The 26,503-nt window shown below is 36.9% G+C and overlaps 1 protein-coding gene across 3 annotated transcripts in view; it reads left to right on the top strand.

The window, feature by feature from the left end:
* The window catches only part of LOC110657700 (uncharacterized), a 71,964-nt gene that overhangs the window by 12,521 nt on the left and 32,940 nt on the right, over window positions 1-26,503 (top strand). For all 3 annotated transcript variants that reach the window (XM_021815028.2, XM_021815019.2, XM_021815036.2), the window contains exons 7-8: window positions 3,353-3,512; window positions 8,253-8,466. In XM_021815028.2, coding sequence (XP_021670720.1) covers window positions 3,353-3,512; window positions 8,253-8,466 — 374 coding nt within the window. The remainder of the gene's footprint in view (window positions 1-3,352; window positions 3,513-8,252; window positions 8,467-26,503) is intronic.

Consider the following 26,503-nt stretch of genomic DNA (forward strand, 5'->3'; position numbering starts at 1 on the left):
AAGCCCTATAGTCCGCGCAAAACCTCCAACTACCATCTTTCTTTCTCACTAATGATACGGGACTTGAAAGAGGACTTGAACTAGGTTGGATAATTCCTGCAGATAACATCTCAGCAACAAATTTCTCAATTTCATCTTTTTGCCCATGAGCATAGCGATAAGGACGCACACTAATTGGAGCAATACCTGGCAATAAAGGAATTCGATGGTTTGTCCGTCTATTTGGAGGCAAACTAGAATTGTCATTAAACACTAGTTGAAACTTTTCTGGTAGGACCTGTAGCTGATCCTGTTTTTCCCTTTTCAAATTGGCATCTGTAAGAGTGAGACTCATCTCTGGTGAAGCTTCCCAGAGTAGTGTATAATATTTCACATCATCTAATTTTTCAATAGAAGGCATAGAAGCCAAATGAAGAATCCCCTGTCAACGATACTGTTGATCCATTGTGATTGAAGGACATTGCATTTTTGCCCAATTAATCTTCACGTCACCCAATGTCTCAAGTCATGCAATTCCCAAAATCATATCCACACCCCCCAAGGGAAATAAATAGCAATCAGTCTGAATATTGAAAGACCCGAATTCCATAACCAAATTAGTACACATACCGCGTGATTCAGACCTATGACCATCACCCAGTTTTACTCCAAAAGTGGGAGTGGATTGAACAGGCAATCCTAACTGAGTCACCGGATTATTTGCTATGAAATTAGGGCTAGCCCCACTATCTACCATCACTGTCAATTCATGCCCCTTTAGCCTTCCTCGAATTTTCATCGTCTTCGATCGAGAAATTCCTCCTACCGAAAATAAAGGCAGTTCCAATTGAGTAATTTGGCTATCATCCACCTCTGTGATTATCATAGGACTCTGATTAGCTTCCCCGCCCACTGGTTCGCCTTCTTCCAATGCTTCCTTGCCATCTCCAACAATGATTACTCGTAAAGTTCTCTTTAGGCATTCATGCATAGGATGATATGGCTGCTTGCAACGATAGCTTCGTAATTCATCAAATTCGTGATGGGAATGATGGCGAGTTCCTCTACTTTTCTTGGAGAATAGCTGTTGACTCTTGTTTTGCTTTAATGGTGGAGCTAGCAATCTTTGGATCTCTTTCTGTGCAATATTCCCAACTTTGGATTGAGCTTTCTCTTTAGCCGCCCCTACCCAATCAGTCTGAGCCTTAAATTGTTGTTGGGCTTGTTTAGAAAAGCCCATGCCTCCAGCTTTATAACTTGGCCCAGAACCAAAGCTCCATCGTCCTACTACATCTGGAGATTTCTCACCAATAGTCTTTGTCATTCTAGCATGCAAGAGCTCTCTTTCAACTTCTCAAGCCAGAGTCATCAATTGAAAAATGTCTCCGGTATCCTGGGATCAAATCTTTACTCGTATTTCTGCCTTTAATCCATTCAAGAAAAACCCAAAACAAAACTGGTCTGTAATTCCGGAAACTTGTGCTGTTCTTGCCACAAATTCATCAATAAAATCATGTACTGATCCATCTTGACGAATGGCTGCCAACCTTTCAAAAGGGCTGGCAAATGCATCTCCCCCAAAGCTTTGCAACAACTCCACTGATAATTGTTCCCAAGTCATATTTGGTGACCTTTGTTTCAACCAACGTACCCAATGTAATGTTGCACCTTCCATACAAACCAGAGCCAAAGGGACTTTCGTCTCCACAGGGGTTCGATAAGCAGAAAAATATTGGTCAGCTCGAGCCAATCACCCTACAGGATCTTGTACATCGAAATTAGGTAACTCCACTTTCTTGGCAGTAACTTGTGAATCAACTGTAACTACCAAAGGGACATGGTTGCGTTGGTTAGATGTTTGTCCCTGATGTGTATATTGTGTTATGGAAAGTCAATCACTATATTATTTCTCTGTATATTCTGTATTCCAATTTAGGATTTCTTATTTAGGGTTTCTTCCTAATTAGTAGAACACAATTATAGGAATCAATTGTATATATATATATACCCATGTACAGATTAATTGAAATTAAGGAGAATCATCTCTTTCTTCATATTTCAATGGAGAGGCTGATATCCCTTCTGATTCTGTTTCATTAACTTTTCCCTTAAGCAACTGTGCTATCATGCTTTCTAATGCATCTAGCTTCTCTAATCGTTTCCTTGTCTGAGCCATCTCCTCCATAACTCTACTTACCCTTCTCTCACTCTGCTTCTGTTCTCCTGCCATCCTCATCATTTTCCTTCTTCTAATGCACCTAAACTCCTCTCTATCGCGTCTACTCTAGAATCCATCCGAGTGTTTGGCATTCGGGCTATTTTGGATTCGGCAGGTGGACCAAAAATGATAGAGTTAGGAATTTAAAAGCAGATAATGATAAAGAAGAAACTGAATTTGTATTACTAATTAAAGGATTCAATCAGCAATACAATCATTGAATTCTTACTATTGTCTTCAACAAATACAATAACAAGAACCAGTAATACCAAAGAGACTTTTTAAGAAGCTTTTGGCCCAGCTACAAGCCAAAATGCCAGGTAATACAACTTTTCCCTCCCTCTCCTTTTTTAACATTATTCTCTCTTTATACACTCATTCTCGCACATGCATTCCTTTTCTTGTAACAACCTCCAGCTCAGTCTCTGGCATATTCTTTCTTCCAGAATCGTCTAGCTCAACAGCCATTCCTTTAGCATTTCCTTTAATCTTCCTTCTAGAGTGCACTCTTAGTGGCCCAGGTCCATTACAGCCCACCTGCAATTTTGAATCCATATCACACATGGATTTTATTTTTTTATTTTTTTTTAATTTTTCCCCCATTTTTTTAATTCATAAAACCATCTATTCATGCTTTTCTGCGGCATTTGTGATTCATGGCACCAATTTTGTGTCAAATCGAGTCAATTTGCCAAGTTCAATGTTGATTTGGTCATAAGAGTTATTTTTATATATAAGCAGTGGTGACAAATTCATGGCCAAATTGGTCTTTTGTCCATTTTCATGTAGAGTGCAAGGGGGGGCTGGTTTAATGATAGAATTAAATAAAAAGGAAAAAAGAGGTTGATTACCAAAAACCTAAGTTATGTGTTGTGGCACTTGCAGAAACCTAGATATTTTTTAAAAAAAAAAAAAGAAAAATGGGTTCCAATAAGTAGAGATTTTTGTTTGTTGTGTAAAATATATTGGCAATGCATTCATTAGACTTTGTAGAGGATAATGAAGTTAAATATCTTTTGAAATTTGAGAACCTTAGTTTTGTATGCACTATGCTCCTGCTTCTCATCCTTCTTATTACTGATTATATTTTCTTAGTCTATTTTATTATCATGGCCTTCTTTGATGCTGCTGCTAATGTTGTTCATTTCTACTCAGGTGGAAGCAAAAGATCCCACCAGTGGTTCTACATATTATTACAATGAAAGCATTGGAAAGAGTCAGTGGGAAAGGCCTATTGAAATGTCTTCAATTACACAAATGCCGTCACCTCTACTTCTTCTAGAAGACTGGGTTGAGGCATTGGATGAAACTTCTGGTACAGTGCATAATGAATATCTATTTACCCCTCTCTCTCTCTCTCTCTCTCTCTCTTCTCTATTTATTATAGGAGAAGCAAACAAAACTGGAGGAAGGGGATTCATAGAATCAATTTGTTCAATAATATGCATATCTTTGGTGTTTTGTAGTGTTGCAACATGCGTAATAATCTGTTTGTAGTTTTAATGAAAAGAACACAAGTTTTCTCTTATTCTATTTCTGGAGGAGCTGGGCACTGTCTACCAAAATTTTGAAAGACTAATGATTTTTTGATGATCATATAGTTATTAGTATTTCTTTTATATCAGAAACAAAGACTTTATTACAAAATGAAAGATGAGGACATTACAAGCAGGAGGAAAGTTGTTTACCCAATCAAAACGTTAACTTCCTCCTATCCATTTTTATAGCTTGGCAATCCCATTAACCCATCAGTATAGCACCCATCATCAATGGAAAATGGGGAGAGATTGATTACCTAAAGGGATACCTAAAGGGAGGACTGAGAAGATTAATGAAAAGTAGAGAAGCCATGGAGGAAAACTGATGAAAAATGGGATGAAGAGTTGAAGATTATCGTTGGAGGAATGAATTAAATTAACAGTGACTGCTGGGGTGATGACACCAATTATGATTGGTGAAGGAGATTGGTAGAGCCGTAGAGGAAAGATGAGATTGATGGAGACTTTTGGGAAAGAACTAGAGAATGGCTATTTCCTCAAAAACCTAAAACATACAACAAATCTACTCAATTTGTTTTGGTAAGTTTACTAAGTAACCTAATCCAATTGCTATTTAAGTTGTATGGTGGTGCAGACCAAACCAACCTAACTGAAATCATCTGGAAATGGAGTTTACAGCTTGGGTTGGATTGCTACAGTGGGTTTAATTGGGTCAATCAACTTTTGAACAGCCCTGGGGGTTAGTGCTCAAAAAGTTGGAATTTCTAACAAGCCGTGTGGCATCATTTAAGTTTATATCCCAGGATGTTATTTCAGTGTTGTTAAGGCCTGTGAAGGATCTTGTCTAAACAAGAAATACAAAGAGGCTTGGGAAGGGGTTAAAATACTGCCTTAGGACCATGATTATTTTCATTTTGTTGGAATTTAGAAATTTTGATTGCTTAGTTTTGTTGTTCTCTTATTTAATTGTTGCCAATGAGTTTATACCGTGCAACTCAACTCAACTCAACTCAACTAAGCCTTTATCCCAAAAATTTGGGGTCGGCTATATGGATTCGCTTTTTCCACTCTGAACGATTTTGGGTTAAATCCTCAGAAATGTGTAATGCTTCTAAGTCATGCTGTACTACTCTCCTCCAAGTCAATTTAGGTCTACCCCTTTTTTTCTTTCTATCCTCTAGCCTAATGTGCTCTACTTGTCTAACTGGGGCCTCCGTATGTCTACGCTTCACATGACCAAACCACCTCAATCTCCCTTCTCTCAACTTATCTTCAATTGGCACCACTCCTACCTTTTCTCTAATACTTTCATTACGGACTTTATCTAGTCTAGTATGACCACTCATCCACCTTAACATTCTCATCTCTGCAACTCTTATCTTAGATGCATACGACTCTTTCAGTGCCCAACACTCACTACCATATAGCATAGCTGGTCGTATGGCTGTACGGTAAAATTTTCCTTTTAATTTATTGGGAATCTTACGATCACATAAAACTCCCGTGGTACGTCTCCACTTCAACCATCCGGCTTTAATCCTATGACTAACATCCTCCTCACATCCCCATCTACTTGAAGGATCGAGCCTAGATATTTAAAGTGATTACTTTGGGACAGTGCCACTCCATTCAAACTAACTCCTTCCCTATCACCAGTTTGGCCTTCACTGAACTTGCAATGCATGTATTCTGTCTTCGTTCTACTTAACTTAAAACCCTTTGACTCTAGAGTACTTCTCCAAAGTTCTAACTTCCTATTGACTCCTTCTCGTGTCTCATCTATCAGAACAATATCATCCGCAAACATCATGCACCAAGGAATACTCTCTTGTATATGTTTCGTCAGTTCATCTAAAACTAATGTAAAAAGGTAAGGGCTTATGGCTGATCCTTGGTGTAATCCAATTGAGATCGGAAAATCTCTTGTGTCCCCTCCCACTGTGCGCACAATAGTAGTTGCTCCTTCATACATATCTTTCAATACTTGTATGTACCTAATAGATACCCTCTTTTGTTCTAACGCATTCCATAAGACCTCTCTTGGAACACTATCATAAGCCTTCTCCAAATCAATAAAAACCATGTGTAGATCTTTCTTCCCATCTCTATATTTCTCCATCAAGCTTCTAATGAGAAAGATCGCTTCCATAGTTGAACGACCGAACAAGAAACCAAATTGATTGAGAGAGATAAAAGTATCATGACGTAGTCGATGCTCCACAACTCTCTCCCACAACTTCATAGTATGGCTCATGAGTTTAATTCCCTTATAGTTTGAGCAACTCTGTATGTCTCCTTTATTTTTAAAAATAGGTACTAAAATACTCTTCCTCCATTCATCAGGCATTTTCTTTGAGTTTAGAATCTTATTAAATAATTTAGTTAACCATGCCACTCCCATATCTCCCAAATACTTCCACACTTCAATTGGTATTTCATCGGGTCCACAGGCTTTACCTACTTTCATTCTCTTAAGTGCTTCCTTTACTTCTAAAGATCTAATCCTTCTAGTATAATTTACATTCTTTTCTATTGTTCTATAATCTATATTCACGCTATTTCCATTTTGACTATTATTAAAGAGATCATTAAAATAATTTCTCCATCTTTCTTTAATGTCCTCATCTTTCACCAACACTTTTCCTTCTTTATCCTTAATGCACCTAACTTGATTGAGATCTTGACATTTCCTTTCTCTACTCCTTGCTAATCTATAAATATCTTTCTCCCCTTCTTTAGTTCCAAGTTTCTCATATAACTTTTCAAAGGCCTGTGCTCTTGCTTGGCTAACTGCCTTTTTTGCCTCTTTCTTTGCTATCTTATACTGTTCATATGCCTCATTATTATCACATTTAGGTAATTTCTTATACCATTCCCTTTTTCTCTTTACTGCCTTTTGTACTTCCTCATTCCACCACCATCTCTCTTTTGAAGGTGGTCCATGTCCTTTAGACTCCCCAAGTACTTTTCTAGCTACTTCTCTAATCTTTGATGCCATCTGTATCCACATATCATTGGCCTCCATATCTAGCTTCCATACTGCACTCAAGAAGCTCATTTTTGAACTTCACTTGCTTTACTCCTTTGAACTCCCACCACTTTGTTCGAGCTACACTATTTCTTCTGACCTTACTTGAATTGTTCCTAAACTTGACATCCAAGACCACCAACCTATGTTGACTTGTTAAAGCCTCTCCTGGAATGACCTTGCAATCCTTGCATAGAGCTCTATTTGTCTTCTTGGTTAAGAGGAAGTCGATTTGGCTTCTATGTTGCCCACTTTTGAAAGTCACTAAATGTGACTCTCTTTTTATAAAGTAGGTATTTGCTAGTATTAGGTCGTATGCCATAGCAAAATCCAGGATGCTTTTTCCCTCCTCATTTCGACTGCCAAAACCAAAACCTCCATGAACATTCTCATAACCTTGCCTATCACTTCCTACATGTCCATTCAAATCTCCACCAATGAAAACATTCTCTTCATTCGGTATGCTTTGCATTAAATCATCCATATCTTCCCAAAACCTTTGTTTACTCTCACTGTCTAGTCCTATTTGTGGGGCATAAGCACTAACTATATTTATTGTTTCTCCGTCTAGTACTAGCTTTACTAGTATAATTCTATCTCCTACTCTTTTCACAGCTACTACTGCGTCTTTCAATGTCCTGTCTATGATTATACCCACTCCGTTCTTATTTCTCTCCTTTCCGGTAAACCACAATTTGTAACCTGAATTACCCACTTCCTTACTTTTCTCTCCTACCCATTTAGTCTCCTGAATGCAAGCAATATTCACCCTTCTCCTTTCCAAGGTATCCACAAGCTCCATTAATTTTCCTGTAAGTGATCCAACATTCCAAGTACCAACCCTGATCCTCCTCCTATCCTGCTCCTTCCTAATTGGTCTCCTTCTATGATATCTTCTATTATTTTCTATGTCTATCTTGTGTTCTGTTCCACTATTTGTTCTATTATCTGTCCTATGGACTAACTTCTTTACCCACACCCGTCCATGATGTGGGAACCCTTGCTCACTTAACACCACACCCGGGCGCCGGCATGGCGCGTCGCTTTCGGTGAACGCCCTACACCCTTGCATATTTATCACTACACCCGGGCTCCGATGTAGCGCGTCGTTAGTAGAGGACGCCCCAACGTTTATATCATTTGAATCCATATCATAGGGTGTGACGAAATTTTTACGCTGGTTGTCACCTACCGCAACCCTCCTCCTTTATCCGGGCTTGGGACCGGCTAAGCGCAAACTACTTAGGCGGAGTTAGTTTATACCGTGCAGAATCAGAATTTTATTCATGATCTCACTCGGTTATTGTTCAATGCAATTATACTGTGAAATTCATGATGCCATATTCCTTGGAGCCAGAATTTATGCTGCTTTATGCTGAATTTAGAAATTTCATGCATGTTCAAACTTCTAATAAATTTGGAAGTGAAGTGAATATTTATTCACATGTGAAAAAATTAAATGAACACAAAATTAGTTTTCAATTTCTTTCCTTTGCTTCTATTGAAAACTTTTGTGTTCTATGTACAGCTCAAAAGTATTACTACAATACAAAGACCAATGTGTCACAGTGGGAGCATCCTATTTCTTCACAGATTGTTGCCTCACAACAACGCTGTAACATCTCAGATTCTGGAAATCATGGTTGGAATGATCAATCATCTGAGCGAAAGAAATGCTTGGGATGTGGTGGATGGGGAGTAGGCCTTGTACAAGAATGGGGCTTTTGCAATCATTGCACACGGTAAATTCATCTGCAGTTTGTAAATTAGGTTGCTTCCTTTGCCTTTATACTGGTAGAACTGTTAAAGAAATAAAGAAAAAAAAAAAGATGATACATGTATGCATTGGCGGAAAATCAATTTCATTAAGCCCTCAATATGTTTTGCATATGGAAACACACATGCACCTTGTCTGTTTTCTTTTAATGTATGTATGATGCAGCACAACCAGCAGGTTTAGTTAAACTGAAAGCTAGGAAGGGTAGATTCTCCATTAGCAAACTGGAGGCTTAATTTAGGTTGCTAAATCTGCAATTATTTGCAGAATTTTATATCTGGTTAGCAGTTGGGGGGGGAGGGGGGGGGGGGGGGGTGTTGTTGGGGGTGGAGGACACTTAGGATTCTTTAGGCATCACACAATCCAAGAAGCAACTACTCTTGAAACCTTAGTCATATAAAACATATTAATAAAGCATCACAACCATGGGTAATTAGATTCATAAATTCTGAACTTCAACACATTAGATTTTGTTTGGTTTGCGGAATAGCATGGGAATAGGAATAGCTATTCCTAGATTGGTTCAAATTTAAATGTGGAATACCATTCCACTGAATAATAATTTTAAAATTTTAATTTTTTATTAAATTTTAACATGTGCAATGATTGTTAGATAGGATAAATATTTTTTTAAATTAGTATGGTATAAATTCAAATTATAAGTGAAGAATAACTATTACATTACTATGAATAGTTTTCCCATTCCTACCATATTTCATTCCATGATCTAAATAAGTCCTTAGAGTAATAGCTCCTAAAGCTAACATTAATGCCACAAGGATTTGGGCTCCCATAAAGGCTTTGTTTGTTTTGAATATAACTGTTTGTGAAAAATAATTTTTGAGGAAAACATTTTGAGAAAATAACTGTTTTTTTGTTTGCTTTCAATATTGAAAATCAATTGAAAGTTATTTTCTAGTGTTTGGAACTCAACTCAACTCAAATAAGCCTTGATCCCAAAAATTTGGGGTCGGCTATATGGATTCACTTTCTCCACTCTAAACGATTTTGGGTTAAATCCTCAGAAATATGTAATGCTTCTAGGTCATGTTGTACTACTCTCCTCCAAGTCAATTTAGGTCTACCCCTTTTTTCTTTCCATCCTCTAACCTAACGTGCTCTACTTGTCTAACTGGAGCCTTCGTATGTCTATGCTTCACATGACCAAACCACCTCAATCTTCCTCTCTCAACTTATTTTCAATTGTCGCCACTCCTACTTTCTCTCTAATACTCTCATTACGAACTTTATCTAGTCTAGTATGGCCACTCATCCACCTTAACATTCTCATCTCTGCAACTCTTATCTTAGACGCATACGACTCTTTCAGTGCCCAACACTCACTACCATATAACATAGTTTTTGGAATACACTAAAAATATATTTTTCGTATAATATATAAGTATAAAAAAGTGTAGACCCATAAGAATTTCATGTTTTACTATTTATTTTTGAATATAAGAAAACTTAGGAAAGAAAGTGGTAAATTTTGGTTGTTGGTGACCAGTGTCAGCGAAGGATGATGGCTACTAGGTAGTTTTTTTTCTTAGGTTTCTATATTTTTAATGAGTTTGTCAAAGTTTGAAAAAAATGTTTTCCTCTTTGGAAAAAGGTTTCTTCATTTGAATTAAAAAAAGGTTTCTTGGGCAAACCTCCTCCCCTTGAGCCAGCATTTGGGGTGGAGTTAGGCCCGGTTCATTTTCTCAAGATGGTATTAGAGCCTTCCTAACCAATGTTTATTAGGTCCGATGCATTTTTTTAATATGTTGTTAATGCTTACCCTACTTCAATGTTGGGTCACCTGTAGATGTATTTGTTTACAAATATCATGCTCTAGATGTTCATGCCTGGGCATGAGGGGGTTGTGTTGTCCCACATTGGGTTGGGATGAGGTATTTGAGCTATATATAAGACTTGGGCAAATGATGGCCCTTGTCATTAGTGTCTATGCGTTTTTTAGGCGGTTGGAGATGAAGTTGGATATCTTCAAGAACCACATCACGGTCTAATAGAGCTTGATCCACAACATCTACTCGTGATGACCCAACAATATATGAAAGCAAAAGGGGTGAGTCACGGCCATAAACCACCTTGAAAGGAGAAGTGTGGAAAGATGTATCGTAGCAGTATTCAGTCCATGGAATCCATGCCACCCATTTATCGTGCTGATTTCCCACAAAGCACCTCAAGTGCATTTCAACAGTTTGGTTCACTACTTTAGTTTGTCATCCGTTTGGGATGGTAGGCAGATGAAAATGCCAGCTTAGTACCACATAAGGGAAATAGCAATGGCATCGCGATCACAGACGATGGATTCGGGTAAGCCATGTAACTTAACAATGTGCTTAAAGAAAGTGTTAGCAACACTAATAGCAGTGTAAGGTTGAGATATTGGGATGAAGTAAGCATATTTTGAGAAACGGTTGACCACCACAAATATAACATATTTCCCTATGATCGAGGCAAACCATCAGTAAAATCCATTAAAATGGGAACGGCGAAAGGTTAGAGTAAACCTTCAGAATGTAAGTGTCCGGCTTTTTTTTGTTGACAAACTGGACATGTTGCCACATAATCTTGAACTGCCCTCTTCATACCTTGCCAATAAATGTCACTTCGTACCTGCTATAAGGTTTTATGCGGTCCCTCGTGGGTACCATCATGTATTCTCAATAGAATAGAAGAAGGTGAAGATGGAAGCAGGTAAATTCTATCCTTGTAGAGTAAGAGGCCATCTTTCACGGACCATGAATGGTCTAGCTTGCCTTGTTCTGCTTGCACAAATAAGGCTTGCAAAGTATCAGACCTTGCAATCTCTTGTTTAATGGCGTCGAACAGTAGCAATTTGGGTTGAGAAAAAGCACATAACCAATTTTCCTCATTAGGGCGGCTGGATAGAGCATCAATAGCCTTGTTCAATTACCTAGCCTTGTTCAATTACCTAGCCTTGTATTCAACTCGAAAATTAAATCCCAATTGTTTGCTTATCCAATGTTGCTGCAGTGGAGTGGTGAGAAGTTGCTCCAGGAGATACTTCAAGCTGTAATGATTTGTTCGGATGAGAAAAGCTCTTCCCCCTGACAATGCTAGATTGCTTTGGCCTACCCAATTAATTCCTTCTTATAAGCTGTAGCTAGGAGTGTCTATCTGCTAATTTTTTGCTGAAGAAAGCAATGGGATGGCCTTGCCATTGGAGGACCGCCCCAATTACACTACCTGTGGCATGACATTCCACTACAAATTTATCCTAAAAATTTGGTACTTGTAGGATTGGTGATATATCTAACGTCTGCTTGAGCTCGCCAAAGGCAGACATAGCTGGTTTAGTGTTGGTGTTGGGAAGCGTGTTTAGGGCCTTAGAGGATGGATTTCAAAAATTTTCTCTAGGGTTTTATGTATACATACAAGTGTATTATGATCCTAGCCAATCTCTAATGCCCTAAAGCATGTCAAAACACTCTTCTAACATGCATTTGGGATTCATTTGCCATTAAGGATTGAGGTTTAACATTTAAATCTGCCAAACCCTAACTAAAAGAGGGATTGAAGAAGACTAACCTTAAAGGCGCAGAATCACGCTTCCTATTCCCTTTGGTAGTCTCCAAGAGCCATCCTTCTTTTTGACTAAAAAAATACTAGAGATGAATAAGGGCTGGTGCTAGGTTGTATGATAGAATTGGCTAACATTTCATTGACTAGTTTCTCTATTTCAGCTTTCTGGAAATGGGGAAGCCTATAGGGTCTAATTTTTACAGGTTTGGTAATAGGGTGTAATTGTATGGCATGATTGTGAAATCTGAAGGGAGGTAAGGCCTTAGGGTCCTCAAAAACAGATTTGTATTTATGTAATAGCAATTGCAATTCAGTTGTAGAAGTACTTGAGTCATCAGAAATAGAATTAAGAACAGGGTCAAGTGAATCCAATTCAAGTTGCTGGTATTGCTCAAACTGAATGCAGGAATGGGGAGACTGAAAATCACTTCCTTGCTTTTGCATTAACAATTGATAAGAATCACTTCCTTGCTTTTGCATTAACAATTGATAAGAATCACAGGGCAATAATTTTGTAGCGTTTATTGCCTCAGTCAGCCCTTGCAAAGTAATAGATTTCCCTGCTGTACATAAATTAACTTTGGAAGAATCAAAATAAATACTATGGGATTGAAACTCCTCATCCAATCTACTGCAAGAATCATATCATAGCTGCCCAATTCCAATATCCTAATGTCAAAAGAGAAGATATGCTATTGCATTTTCCACTGAAACTTCTGACAAATACAAGTACTAGTGATCTTTCTGTCATTAACAACAGAAATATTAATTGCAGGAATTGCAACCAGTGGTAATTTTAACTCCCTTGCCATTCTAGCATCCATAAAACTATTTGTAGTTCCACTGTCAATCAACGCTACCAATTCTCTATTTTTAAAGTGTCCCAACACTTTAATAGTATCCACCCCTTGTTTCCCCTCGATAGCATGCAGAGAAAGAGTAACTTCTTCTACCTCTGTACCGCCCAATTCTTCCTCCATATTCATCAACCCATTCCCTTCCTCCACTGTCACTCCTTCCCCTAATCTAGACTCAGCTGTCATCATAGCTACTGCTGCTTTTTGTTTGCATACATGCTCTGGGAAATATTTCTCCCCACATCTAAAACAGGGTCTTGTGGTTCTGGTACTTGTTTGGTTTGAAGTAGGTGGATTTTTAAGCAAAGGAGGTTGGTTTACAGAATTAGAATTTGGTGGTGGAAGTTGTGGGTTTAGTTACTGCAGCTGGTTTGGTACTGGTATCAACATTGGGTGGTTTTTAGCGAATAAGGAAAGTTTTGGTGTAATTGGGAAGTCTTGTAAGTGGTAGTAATAGAAATTTGTCTGCTGGTATAGAAAGTACTGGAGAAGGACTTAAAACTAGGGTCATTTTTCTTGTTATACCCCAGAAGTTGTTCTTGATATTTTGCTATTTCAAAGGCATGAGTTAAAGCGGCAGGTCTCATAATCCTTACCATAGGTCTCACATCATCTCGCAGACCCCCAGTGAACACTGGCAGATAATAGGCCTCGCTCAATTTGGGTAACAACCTTTCCATTGTAATTCTCAAATCTTCAAATCTATCCTGATATTCCTCCACTGAATTCTCTTGCCTAATTTTCATAAACTCTTCTACAACATCTTCAAGGCCCTCATCCCCAAATCTAACACAGAGTGCCCTCTTAAATTCATCCCAAGAAGGATTTTCCCCTGGTCCAGTTATGAAACCAGGCATGAGCCTTATCCATCAAGAACAGACTTGCAATTCCTACCCTTTGATGTGCAGGAACCTTATAGACTTGCAGTGATGGACTCAATGGAGGGATCTGACAAGAGGGAGCTCACAACCTCAGGCTTGTTAGAAAGAGTCTTAGATCTCATTAAAGTTTGAAATAAGCTGCTTGATTTTTTATTGCATTCAAATGCTCCTTAAATAGAGATTACATCAATCTGTTACAACCTCTAAAATAGGAATCCTCAAATCAAGACTTTTATTGTAATGAGAATATTGCTTAAATATTATTTTCCTTGTTGCCACTATCATTGGCATTTCCCTGCGTCTTGCATAGGTCTGGCCCACAAAAGCATCCCTAACATCGGCATTCCTTCTATTCCTTTTGTAGTATACTGTATACTTGCAGCTGCCTTGGGCTTGAATCAATTATCGCTGGGCTGCTATCATTGAGGCAGCTTGTTTTAAAAAAGCTTTAATTTGCAACAAAGATCAATGTTGTCAAAAGCGCTGGGCGCCCTTAAGGCGAGAAGGTCCTTCATTGCCCGAGGCGCTAGGCGTTCATCCAAGCAAAGTGAGGCGCTAATTTGTTCTAAAATAATAAATAATTAAATATACAATATAAAAAGTATAAACTATCCAATTTCATAATATATTATGTGTTCTAAATTTCAAGATCAAAAGCATTCCTCTAATACCTGACATGTTGGTTCACTGGATAGGGGTTCTAACTCCTGAATGCTAGTTCATTTTTTTTTTTTTTATTTAATTACATTCTTCCATGGCAGCAGCAACCTTAGGGTTTAGAAAGAAGAAGAAGAAGAAGAAGAAGAAGAAGAAGCAAAGGAGTGATAGCCTGCAGAATGAGAAAGAAGGGAGAAAAAAAAAAAAGAGGAGCAGTAGCATGGGAGAAGGAGAATGGGAAAAGAACTGATCTGATTAGAGTCTTGGGAAAACTAAAGGGCAACTTTTATCTTTTTCCAGCTTTTACTTTCTTGGAATTAGGTGGTTAGTTGCATAGGGACACATGTGCCAAAAAGTGAAAAGAAAAGCTGATCAACTTTCCCCTCTTAGATTTCTTTTTTTTTTTTTTTAAATTATTGCTTTTTCTTGCCTTTTCTCGCCTCACGTCGCTTGAGCGCCTAGGCAGCACCTGGATGAAGTCCCCTCATCCGGAGGCTTTTTAGGCGAGGTGCTTGGATTTCACCTCGCCCGGGCACCTAGGCGAGCGCCCTGGTGCCTCGTGACAACACTGACAAAGATACCTTTAAATTTAGGGGTGAGCATTTGGTTAACCGTATTGATCCTAACTGAAACTTCAACTGAAAATTTTAGCACCTCTAAAATAATAATTAAACCAAGCCAAAATGTAGTAGAAAGCTGACATATAAAAAAAAAAAGATATATAATTTATATATTATTAATAAAAAAGGGTGACCCAATGCACGAAGTATCCCACACTTGTGGGCTTTGGGGATAGTTGATGTATGCAGCCTTATCCCTGCATTCAGAGAGGCTGTTTTCATATATTATTAATCAATAAAATATTAATTAAAAAATCATTAAAAATAAATTTTTATCTATGAAAATAATAAATATGATGTATTGTTAATTAAAGAATAATACAAATCAAATGCTAGTAATAAAATGATAAACTAATGATTATAAACGATATGTTATTAATAAAATTATAATTTATATTTAAGTTAATAAAAAATCGGTTTTCTGTTAGTTTGGTTATCAATTTAGGGATAATTGAAAACTGAAAAGTTCAGGAATTACTAACCGGGCTAAACCGATAACCGAATTTTCTCTTACTGAAATGACCAAATTTCATCTGTTTGTTTATTTAGTTATACATGAATAATGCACACTTCTATTTAAATCATGAAGATATGAAGTACTACACCAGTAACTAATTTATTTGAATAAATTTACATAAAATACCCATTGAAGTTTAGAAAGAACTCAGTAATGTCCCAAATTAGTCCCTTTCATGAAATCTAACTTTAAGGTATCCATGCCTTAGCTGCAATTCCATCTCATAACTATTGGCCGAATTTGGGTTTTTTTTTTTTTTAAGCCATAATTGTAAATTTGAAACTCCGCCTAAGTAGTTTGCGCTTAGCCGGTCCCAAGCTCGGATAAAAAAGGAGGGTTGCGGTAGGTGATAACTCAACTCAACTCAACTCAACTCAAGTAAGCCTTTATCTAAAAAATTTGGGGTCGGCTATACGGATTCGCTTTTTCCACTCTGAATCCATATCATAAGGTGTGACGAAATTTTTACGCTGGTTGTCACCTACCGAACCCTCCTCCTTCATCCGGACTTGGGACCGGCTAAGCGCAAACTACTTAGGCGGTAGGTGACAACCAGCGTAAAAATTTCGTCACACTTTATGATATGGATTCAAATGATATAAACGTTGGGGCGTCCTCTACTAACGACGAGCTACATCGGAGGCCAGGTGTAGTGAGAAATATGCAAGGGTGTAGGGTGTTCACCGAAAGCGACACGCCATGCCGGCGCCCGGGTGTGGTGTTAAGTGAGCAAGGGTTCCCACATCATGGACGGGTGTGGGTAAAGAAGTTAGTCCATAGGATAGATAGTAGAACAGATAATGGAACAGAACACAACATAGACATAGAAAATAATAGAAGATATCATAAAAGGAGACCAATTAAGAAGGAACAGGATAGGAAGAGGATCAGGGTTGGTACTTGGAATGTTGGATCACTTACAGGAAAATTAATGGAGCTTATGGATACCTTGGAAAGGAGAAGGGTGAATATTGCTTGCATTCGGGAGACTAAATGGGTAGGAGAGAAAAGCAAAGAAGTGGGTAATTCAGGGTACAAACTGTGGTTTACCAGAAAGGAGAGAAATAAGAACGGAGTGGGCATAATCATAGATAGGACATTGAAAGACGCTATAATAGCTGTGAAAAGAGTAGGAGATAGAATTATACTAGTAAAGCTAGTACTAGAAGGAAAAACAATATATGTAGTTAGTGCTTATGCCCCACAAATATGACTAGATAGTGAGAGTAAACAAAGGTTTTGGGAAGATATAGATGATTTAATGCAAAACATACTAAGTGAAGAGAATATTTTCATTGGTGGAGATTTGAATGGACATGTAGGAAGTGATAGGCAAGGCTATGAGAATGTTCATGTAGGTTTTGGTTTTGGCAGTCGAAATGAGGAGGGAAAAAGCATCCTGGATTTTGCTATGGCATACGACCTAATACTAGCAAATACCTACTTTATAAAAAGAGAGTCACATTTAGTGACTTTCAAAAGTAGGCAGCATAGAAGCCAAATCGACTTCCTCTTAACCAGGAAGACAGATAGAGCTCTATGCAAGGATTGCAAGGTCATTCTAGGAGAGGCTTTAACAAGTCAACATCGGTTAGTGGTCTTGGATGTCAAGTTTAGAAACAATTCAAGTAAGGTCAGAAGAAATAGTGTAGCTCGAACAGAGTGGTGGGAGTTCAAAGGAGTAAAGCAAGTAAAGTTCAAAAATGAGCTTCTTGAGTCCGAAGCATGGAAGCTGAATATAGAGGCTAATGATATGTGGATACAGATGACATTAAAAATTAGAGAAGTAGCTAGAAAAGTATTTGGAGAGTCTAAAGGACATGGATCACCCTCAAAAGAGAGATGGTGGTGGAATGAAGAAGTACAAAAGGCAGTGAAGAGGAAAAGAGAATGGTATAAGAAATTACCTAAATGTGATAATAATGAGGCATATGAACAGTACAATAGCAAAGAAAGAGGCAAAAAAGGCAGTTAGTCAAGCAAGAGCACAGGCTTTTGAAAAGTTATATGAGAAACTTGGAACTAAAGAGGGGGAGAAAGATATTTATAGATTAGCAAGGAGGAGAGAAAGGAAATGTCAAGATCTCAATCAAGTTAGGTGCATTAAGGATAAAGAAGGAAAAATGTTGGTGAAAAATGAGGACATTAAAGAAAGATGGAGAAATTATTTTAATGATCTCTTTAATAATAGTCAAAATGGTAATAGCGTGAATATAGACTATAGAACCATAGAAAAGAATGTGAATTATACTAGAAGGATTAGATCTTTAGAAATAAATTAAGCACTTAAGAGAATGAAAGTGGGTAAAGCCTGTGGACCTGATGGAATACCAATTGAAGTGTGGAAGTGTTTAAGAGATATGGGAGTGACATGGTTAACTAAATTATTTAATAAGATTCTAAACTCAAAGAAAATGTCTGATGAATGGAGGAGTATTTTAGTACCTATTTTTAAAAATAAGGGAGACATACAGAGTTGCTAGAACTATAGGGGAATTAAACTCATGAGCCATACTATGAAGTTGTGGGAGAGAGTTGTGGAGCATCGACTACGTCGTGATACTTCTATCTCTCTTAATCAATTTGGCTTCATGCCCAGTCATTCAACTATGTAAGTGATCTTTCTCATTAGAAGCTTGATGGAGAAATATAGAGATGTGAAGAAAGATCTACACATGTTTTTTATTGATTTGGAGAAGGCTTATGATAGTATTCCAAGAGATGTCCTATGGAGTGTGTTAGAACAAATGAGGGTATCTATTAGGTATGTTATGGAAAGTCAATCACTATGTTATGGAAAGTCAATCACTATATTATTTCTCTGTATATTCTGTATTCTGTATTCCTATTTAGGATTTCTTATTTAGGATTTCTTCCTAATTAGTATAACACAATTATAGGAATCAATTGTATATATATACCCATGTACAGATTAATTGAAATCAATGAGAATCATTTCTTCCTACTCATCTCTTTCTACATGGTATCAGAGCAAGTCATCAATTTAGGGTGACTATTTGTTCTCACTACTCAGCTCAGGAGAGACCTTGGCCGCTGACCGGCCGTTTCAACCCCGATCAACATCGCCGGCGTTGCCTCAAACCCCTTATTCCACCACTGTGTGCTGTTGCTTGATCCAGTATACCATTAAAGGACTCCTGAGGTTTGGCTCTTAGATCCTATTTCGGTATTTGCTTGATTTGTGATTTTGGGTTATTTTGCTGCTATAAGCACTTTGGATTAGCGTTTCGGTTAGTTTTCTTTGTCTCAACAAATGGCAGACAATAAGAATGTTATTTCTGATATGATTCCGGTGATGACTAAGATCAAGGAACACAAACTTAATGGTTCGAATTACAGGTGGAGTAAGATCATAGGGTCTATTTGCGTAGCATTGATAAGGATGATCACCTTACTAAAGATCCACCCACTGATGATACACGACAAACTTGGCTAAGGGAGGATGCTCGGTTGTTTTTGCAGCTTCGGAACTCGATTCATAGTGAGGTAATTAGTTAAATTAATCACTGTGAATTTGTTAAGGAATTGATGGATTACTTAGATTTTCTGTATTCTAGTAAAGGGAATATCTCCCGTATTTATGATGTTTGTAAGGCATTCTACCGTGCTGAGAAAGATGATAAGTCTCTCATGGCTTATTTTATGGATTTTAAACGGGTATATGAGGAACTTAATGTATTGTTGCCTTTTAGTCCTGATGTGAAAGTTCAGCAGGCTCAACGGGAGCAACTGGCTGTTATGAGTTTTCTTGCAGGCCTTCCTTCAGAGTATGAGACTGCTAAATCTCAGATTCTCTCCAGTTCTGAGATTTCCTCTTTGCGTGAAACGTTCACACGGGTCCTTCGTACAGAGAGTACCCAATCTTCACAGCCTGCCAGTAGTGCTCTTGTTAGCCGCAATCCAAATGGACAACAGGGTAATAGAAGAGGAAGTAGATGAGGAATTACAGGCAACAGAAGTAATCAGCGTAATGGAGAGGCTAGTTCTAATCAGGAAGGCTAGTTCTAATCAGGACTCAAGAGGAGTCATTTGTTATTATTACCATGAGCCTGACCATACAAAATATAATTGTTCGCAACTTCAGAAGAAAAATTAGCGATCACAGATGGCAAATATGGTAGCAGAGAATTCTACAGTATCTTCCTCTGAGAAAACTATTTTGGTATCTGCAGAGGATTTTGCACAATTTTCCCAGTATCAGGCATCTCTAAAGCCTACCAGTTCCCCTGTCATTGCGATTGCTGAGTCAGGTAAATCCACTGCATGCCTTGTGTCTTCTTCATCCAAATGGGTTATTGATTCTGGTGCGACAGATCACATGACAGGTAATTCTAGTCTTCTACGCTCACTTCCTTTACTGTTACTTTAGCTAATGGTTCTACTTCTTGTGTCATGGGTTCTGGAACTGCGAACCCAACTTCGTCAATTTCTTTGTCTTCTATTTTGTGTCTACCAAAATTCTCTTTTAATCTACTTTCTGTTAGTAAACTTACTCGTACCTTAAATTGTTCTGTTTCCTTTTTTCCTGACCAGTGTTTGTTTCAGGATCTTACGACGAAGCAGATTCTTGGTAGAGGACGCGAGTCAGGTGGTCTGTACATTCTGGAAAATCATGTACCGCGGTCGCTTGTTTGCTCCAGTACCTTAACACCTCTTGAAGCTCATTGTAGATTGGGTCATCCTTCTTTGTCTACCATGAAGAAGCTGTGTCCTCAATTTCAGTCTTTATCAGTACTAGAATGTGAGTCGTGTCAGTTTGCAAAACATCATCGTTTGTCTTCTGTGTCTAGAGTCAATAAACTGGCTTCATCCTCTTTTGAGTAGTTCATTCTGATGTTTGGGGTCCTTGTTCTGTTACATCTAAAACTGGATTTCGTTATTTTGTTACTTTTGTTGATGATTACTCTCGTGTTACCTAGTTATATTTAATGAAGAATCGTTCTGAGTTGTTTTCTATCTTTTGTGCCTTTTGTAATGAAATCAAAACTCAATTTAATATTTCTGTGTGCATATTAAGAAGTGACAATGCCAAAGAATACTTTTCAGCACAATTTCAGCCTTATATGACACAAAATGGCATTGTTCATCAGTCTTCCTGTGTGGATACCCCATCCCAAAATGGCGTGGCCGAAAGAAAAAATCGTCATCTTCTTGAGGTAACTCGTGCTCTTCTTTTTCAGATGAAAGTACCTAAACACTTTTGGGCGGATGCAGTTTCTATGGCATGTTTTTTGATCAATCGTATGCCGTTTTCTGTCCTTAATGGGGATATTCCTTATACTACTTTATTTCCTACAAAATTTTTGTTCCCTATTGAACCCCGTATTTTTGGTTGTACTTATTTTGTGCGTGATGTTCGTCCACAGGTTACTAAATTGGATCCAAAATCTCTCAAATGTATCTTCCTTGGGTACTCCCGGTTCCAAAAAGGGTACCGTTGTTTCTCTCATACTCTTAATCGTTATCTTGTTTTGCAGATGTCACATTTTTTGAGTCCACTCCATTTTTGCCTCCATCATCTGTGTATGAGAGTCAGGGGGAGGAGGATGATCTCTTAATATATACTGTCCAACCAATGTCTAGTCCTCTTCCACAGCCTGTTCCTTCTGTCTCTAGACCTACTCGACCTCCCGTTGTTCATGTTTATTTCAGGAGATTGGAGATTCCTGACTCAGATCCTCCACCAGCTACTTCGTTGGGAGATCCTGTACCTCATACTGATTATGATTCTGATCTAGGCTTACCCATTGCTCTTCGTAAAGGTAAACGTTCATGTACTTACCCTATCTCTTCTTTTGTTTCTTATAATCAATTGTCTTCTTGTTCTCGGTGTTTTGTTACTTCTTTATGAAGGAACGGAAGCGTGAAAAACACAAGATTATACCATTGAATTCAAAAATTTTCACCTAGGGTCACAAGCACCATGCAAGATTTATTTTTATCTATTTGATTTCAATGATAAACAACATATTAAAACTCTTTTAATATGTTTTTGGATCTGTATTTGCCATTTAAGATTTTAAAATTAATCAGATTAATTTTAGAACCCTAGATTAAATCAAGAACGATTACACTAACCTCTTGATGATGTTGTCCTCTAGCTTGTCCACACCAAGAACACCTATGGCAGCCCTTGAATGGCTTCTAAAGCTTTTTCTATTAATTAGAAAATCAAGTTCTGCCTTTTAAGAGATTAAAAAACAATTTCTAGTGTTCTTAATTCAAGAGATTGATGGCTAATCTCTTTGAATTGATGAGAGATGAAGAGAAATAGCTCAAAGTGGCGTGACATATGAGAGGAGAGGCTGCTGGTTGTGTTTTCTTTTCATAACCCCACTTAAATAGCTAGGTTAACACATTAAACCCTAGCCACATGTCACCTTTTGATTAGCTCTAGGTTTAAGTGACCCAATCACATTGTGCCAAGTGTCAAACCTATATTTAATCTTGATTTTAATCATCTTACATGATTAAAAAAACATTTGGCAAGCTTATGTGTTATGCCATGTGTCACCATCTCATGGTGCCTGAAATGACCAAAGCCTTAATTTTGAGTTCTTAACCCAAAATAATTATTTTCTTCTTCTAATTAATTTATATCAAATATAAATTAATTAATTAATCTCTATTAATTAATTTCTCATCAATTAAATTCATATTTAAACACTTTAAATATAAATTTAATTAAATATAAATTTAATTTATACTACACATCCAATAATCTAGATTTGGTTTCAAGTCATGCTAGGGACTTTGCAATTTAATCATCTATTTAATTAATCAATTAAACTCTTTCATTAATTAATTCAAGCATAGTTAAATAGGGGATCACTTGTGTATGTGTGTGACTTACTAGGCTCATCACTAATTGGCAATGAGACATGATATCAACTCTTAATATCATCAGAACTCTTTCTTACCATAAATGATTTCTCTAAATCATTTTATGAACCTCATAGACCATGGTTAACACCTAGCATAGCATGCCATGGCCACCCAATTAGTAATAAGATTTACCTTAAATGAACCTATATTCATATGTTACCATGCACTAGAATCTCGAGTCATGGTTTATGTCAAACTCCATTTGCTATGAATATTATGTTCTCTTTTAATTTTCTTGATTAAAAGATTTTCTCATCGTAAACTCTTAATAAATCTATGAACTTGAAACATCAAGAACAATTAAATGAACATAGGATTTTAACTCTATTTACTTAGAATTCCATCTTGATCAACACCTACCTCCATATATAACTAGCGAGCCAACACATGCCCATATACCCATACATAGTACAAGTATGAGATCAAACTCAAACTACCTATATACAAGAGTCTAAAGATTATATGCATTGATATGATTTATGACAAAACATTGACAAGAGTAAACTCCATGTGCTTGTCATACTTATCATTTATAAGTGCCTATCATGTTTGTTATATGGCATGAGACTCACCATTCCATCTTATTTATATCTCATATAAATAACTTGGGAACAAACATGAATACAATCTTTCGGATAAGTCATGTCCTTATTATGAAGTATCCTCGATTGTGAACCTATTTATGATACTTTGTGCTAGAAATATTGTCACTCATATTCTTAACAACTTAAGAATAATATTTCTAACAAAATATCAATGGACCTTTTCTATTACACATAAATATATTATGTAAACGGAAAAGTGGAAATGCCTTTTATTATTAAAAATATGTACAAGATACATACTAAATGATATGCTCTAGGGCATACTACTAACAATCTCCCACTAGCACTAGAGCCATTCATTACAATATCTTAGACCTATCTTCTCAAGATGTGACATAGGCTTAGTGAATGGATCACTGGATTTAACTATTTCTCCGATAATGTGGTAGCGCCTTTCTATGTGTTTGGCTCCATTGTTGTCACATGACTCAATGGAAGGTCCATTACAAATGAATACATATCCAGAGGTAGACTTTCTATCATCGATATCGATTGGAAATATAATCATCCAATTGCAAGTCTCCACCTCCATATATCAAGAATAAATCCTTAGTTCTTCTCAAGTACTTAAGGATATTCCCTAGTACACAACATTGCATACATTAAACTTCCAATCCATCTTATCTCTTTCTTGGTGTCTTTGGAGACATCTCTTTAGAAAGGTGGATACCATGTCAATCAAGCATGTTAAACCTCTTTAACACCTTTTCCAAGTATAGACTTTGGGATAAACTAATTATTCTTTTCACTCTATCTCTATAGATGCGAATCCCAAGAATATAGGTTGCCTCCCCTAAGTCTTTCATGGAGAATGTATTTGACAACCATACATCATTACCCATCAACAAGATGTCATCCACATATAAGACAAGGAAAGTGATACTAACCTTCTTATATACACATGGCTCATCCTCATTTTTGATAAAACCAAAAGATTTAATGGCTTCATCAAAACGGATGTTCCAACTCGCTTGTTTCAACCCATAAATGGATCGCTTTAGCTTGCATACCTTGGAACCATCTTGGGATTCAAATCCCTTAGGTTGTTCCATGAAAATGTTTTCTTTAATGTATCCATTGAGAAAGACATCCATCCGCCAAATCTCATAATCATAGTATGCAACTATTGCTAATAAAATCCTAATTGATTTAAGCATGAAAGTCTCCTCATAGTCTATTCCTGCCTTTGGCGAAAAACCCTTCGCTACTAGCCTTGCCTTATAGGTCTCTACCTTTCCATCGTAACCAATTTTCTTCTTGAAAACCCATTTGTTCCCTATAGGTACAATACCTTGGGTGGGTCAACAAGATCCCAAACTTGATTCTTATACATGGAATCAATCTCGGATTTCATAGCATCAATCCATTTGTAAGTGGATCATCTCCATGATCTATTTCTTCATGAGTAGACAACTCTTGTTCTTCTTCATGAAGAAAACCATATCTCAGATGTTTCATCAACGGGTATAGATTGACTAGATGGATCTATATCCATCATCTCTACTTATCACAACCTTTTGTGAAGTAGGCAAATAAAAATAATATCCAAAACTATCTTTTGGATATCCAACAAAAATCTTAACATGCTTAAGACTTTGTTTTCTTCCATGCCATATCTCATAAGGTGGATGGAATCCTATCAGAATATATAAAGTTGATTCTAATGCAAATCCCAAAAGGAGATTGGCATATCAAGATAGCTCATCATAGAAACAATGCCATGCTCTCTCAAGTATTCATCAAATTTCAAATATTCACCCCCACGATCGATCGAAGAGCTTTAATACTTTCTGTTTGATTTTCTACTTGATTTAAATTCTTTGAACTTTTCAAAGGATTCATGTTTGTATTTCATCAAATACAAATACCCAAACCTTGATTTATCATCATTAAAGGTAATAAAATAATGAAAGCCCTCTAGCCATTTATTTAAATGGACCACATACATCACTATGTATTAGCTCCAAAATATTTTCAGCTCTTAGCCCTGTCCAACAAAGGGTGATCTAGTCATTTTGCCTTGAAGGCAAGATTCAAGTTGAGTAGGTAGGAGAGCCCAATGAGGATAGAATCCCCATTTTCTCCAATTTTGCAATCCTATCTTGCCAAATATATTTTGAACTTGAGTTGGTTTTCACCATGGCATTGTATTCTTTTAGATCACTTGCATTCAATTTGTGTTTGTCATTATTATCCAAATAATAAAGATCATCATTCATATAACGAACCAACATATTTATTTCCAAAATAAATATTGCAAACATCATAAATTCATAGCCATTTCTAGTCAAACTAGATATAGAAATGATGTTCTTAAAAGCATCAGTACATATAAAATATTATCCAAACACAAAACATGTCCAAACATGTAAAAGATTTAGATCCTATGGCTAAAGCTCAACAGTTTGAGCCATTGCAAATCGGACTCTAATATCTTGAGAACGCAAGCATGCATATCATTAGAAATGCATCGAATCTAAATAACAAGATATGGACATACCTTCGAAGGTGTATCCTTCTTGTCCTAAACACTTTCCTGCCTCCATCAGCTTTAGTCTTAGTTATTTTCTTGGAAGGACCGAAAGGTTTTTTTTTTTTTTTCTCTGCTCTCTTCTTTTTGGACTTTTCACAGAAGAAGATGCAACAAAGCTACCTCTTTTCCTTTATTATATTCTTTTGGGCAATAACCAGCATGTTGTAATTCAGCTAAGGTGCATTCTGTTTAGTCATATGAAAATTTGTCACAAAATCCCAAAAAGACTCGGGAAGGAAGCAAGCATGCAACACTTAGCTCTCATATCATGCTCCTTCCACTTGTCCAAAGTTTCATGTTCCTCTGATATTGGATGGTGGTTGTTGTTTTGCTCATATTATTCAGAAAATTAATTGCAGAAATAACCAGATTAATTAGTAAATGTATCATGTAATTAACCAAAAATTATTATGGTCTTTTAATCAAATTGGTCCTCAAATCCTAGTTGGATGGATTTCTAGTGGGTGATTGAATTCTTATAATTCTATTGATCATCCTCGGTACATCCATTATTGGAATTACAATAAACTATAAGTGAGCAACTCCTTGCCCATCACATCTCATGTGAGTAATGCTCAAATACATCCATTATTGACTTATATTGCATTAGTTAAGTTGATCAATTATGCAAATAATTTTAATGTCACATCCAATATTGGCCACTAAACCATTTACATATTTACAACATCTCATGCTTAACAATTATTCTTAAGAAAATCTCTTAAATAAATTGCATCTTATGCAACTATTTAAAATTTCTTAAAATAATTGCCCCAATGGAGGGCTTATGTTATAATTACTTTAATTATAGCATTTCCAACTTAATCATTTGTTTGGAAGATTTTATGGCCATCCTAATTACTATTAAGGTCTC

The sequence above is a fragment of the Hevea brasiliensis genome, chromosome 3, assembly GCF_030052815.1.
Source record: "Hevea brasiliensis isolate MT/VB/25A 57/8 chromosome 3, ASM3005281v1, whole genome shotgun sequence".
Taxonomy (NCBI): Eukaryota; Viridiplantae; Streptophyta; class Magnoliopsida; order Malpighiales; family Euphorbiaceae; genus Hevea; species Hevea brasiliensis.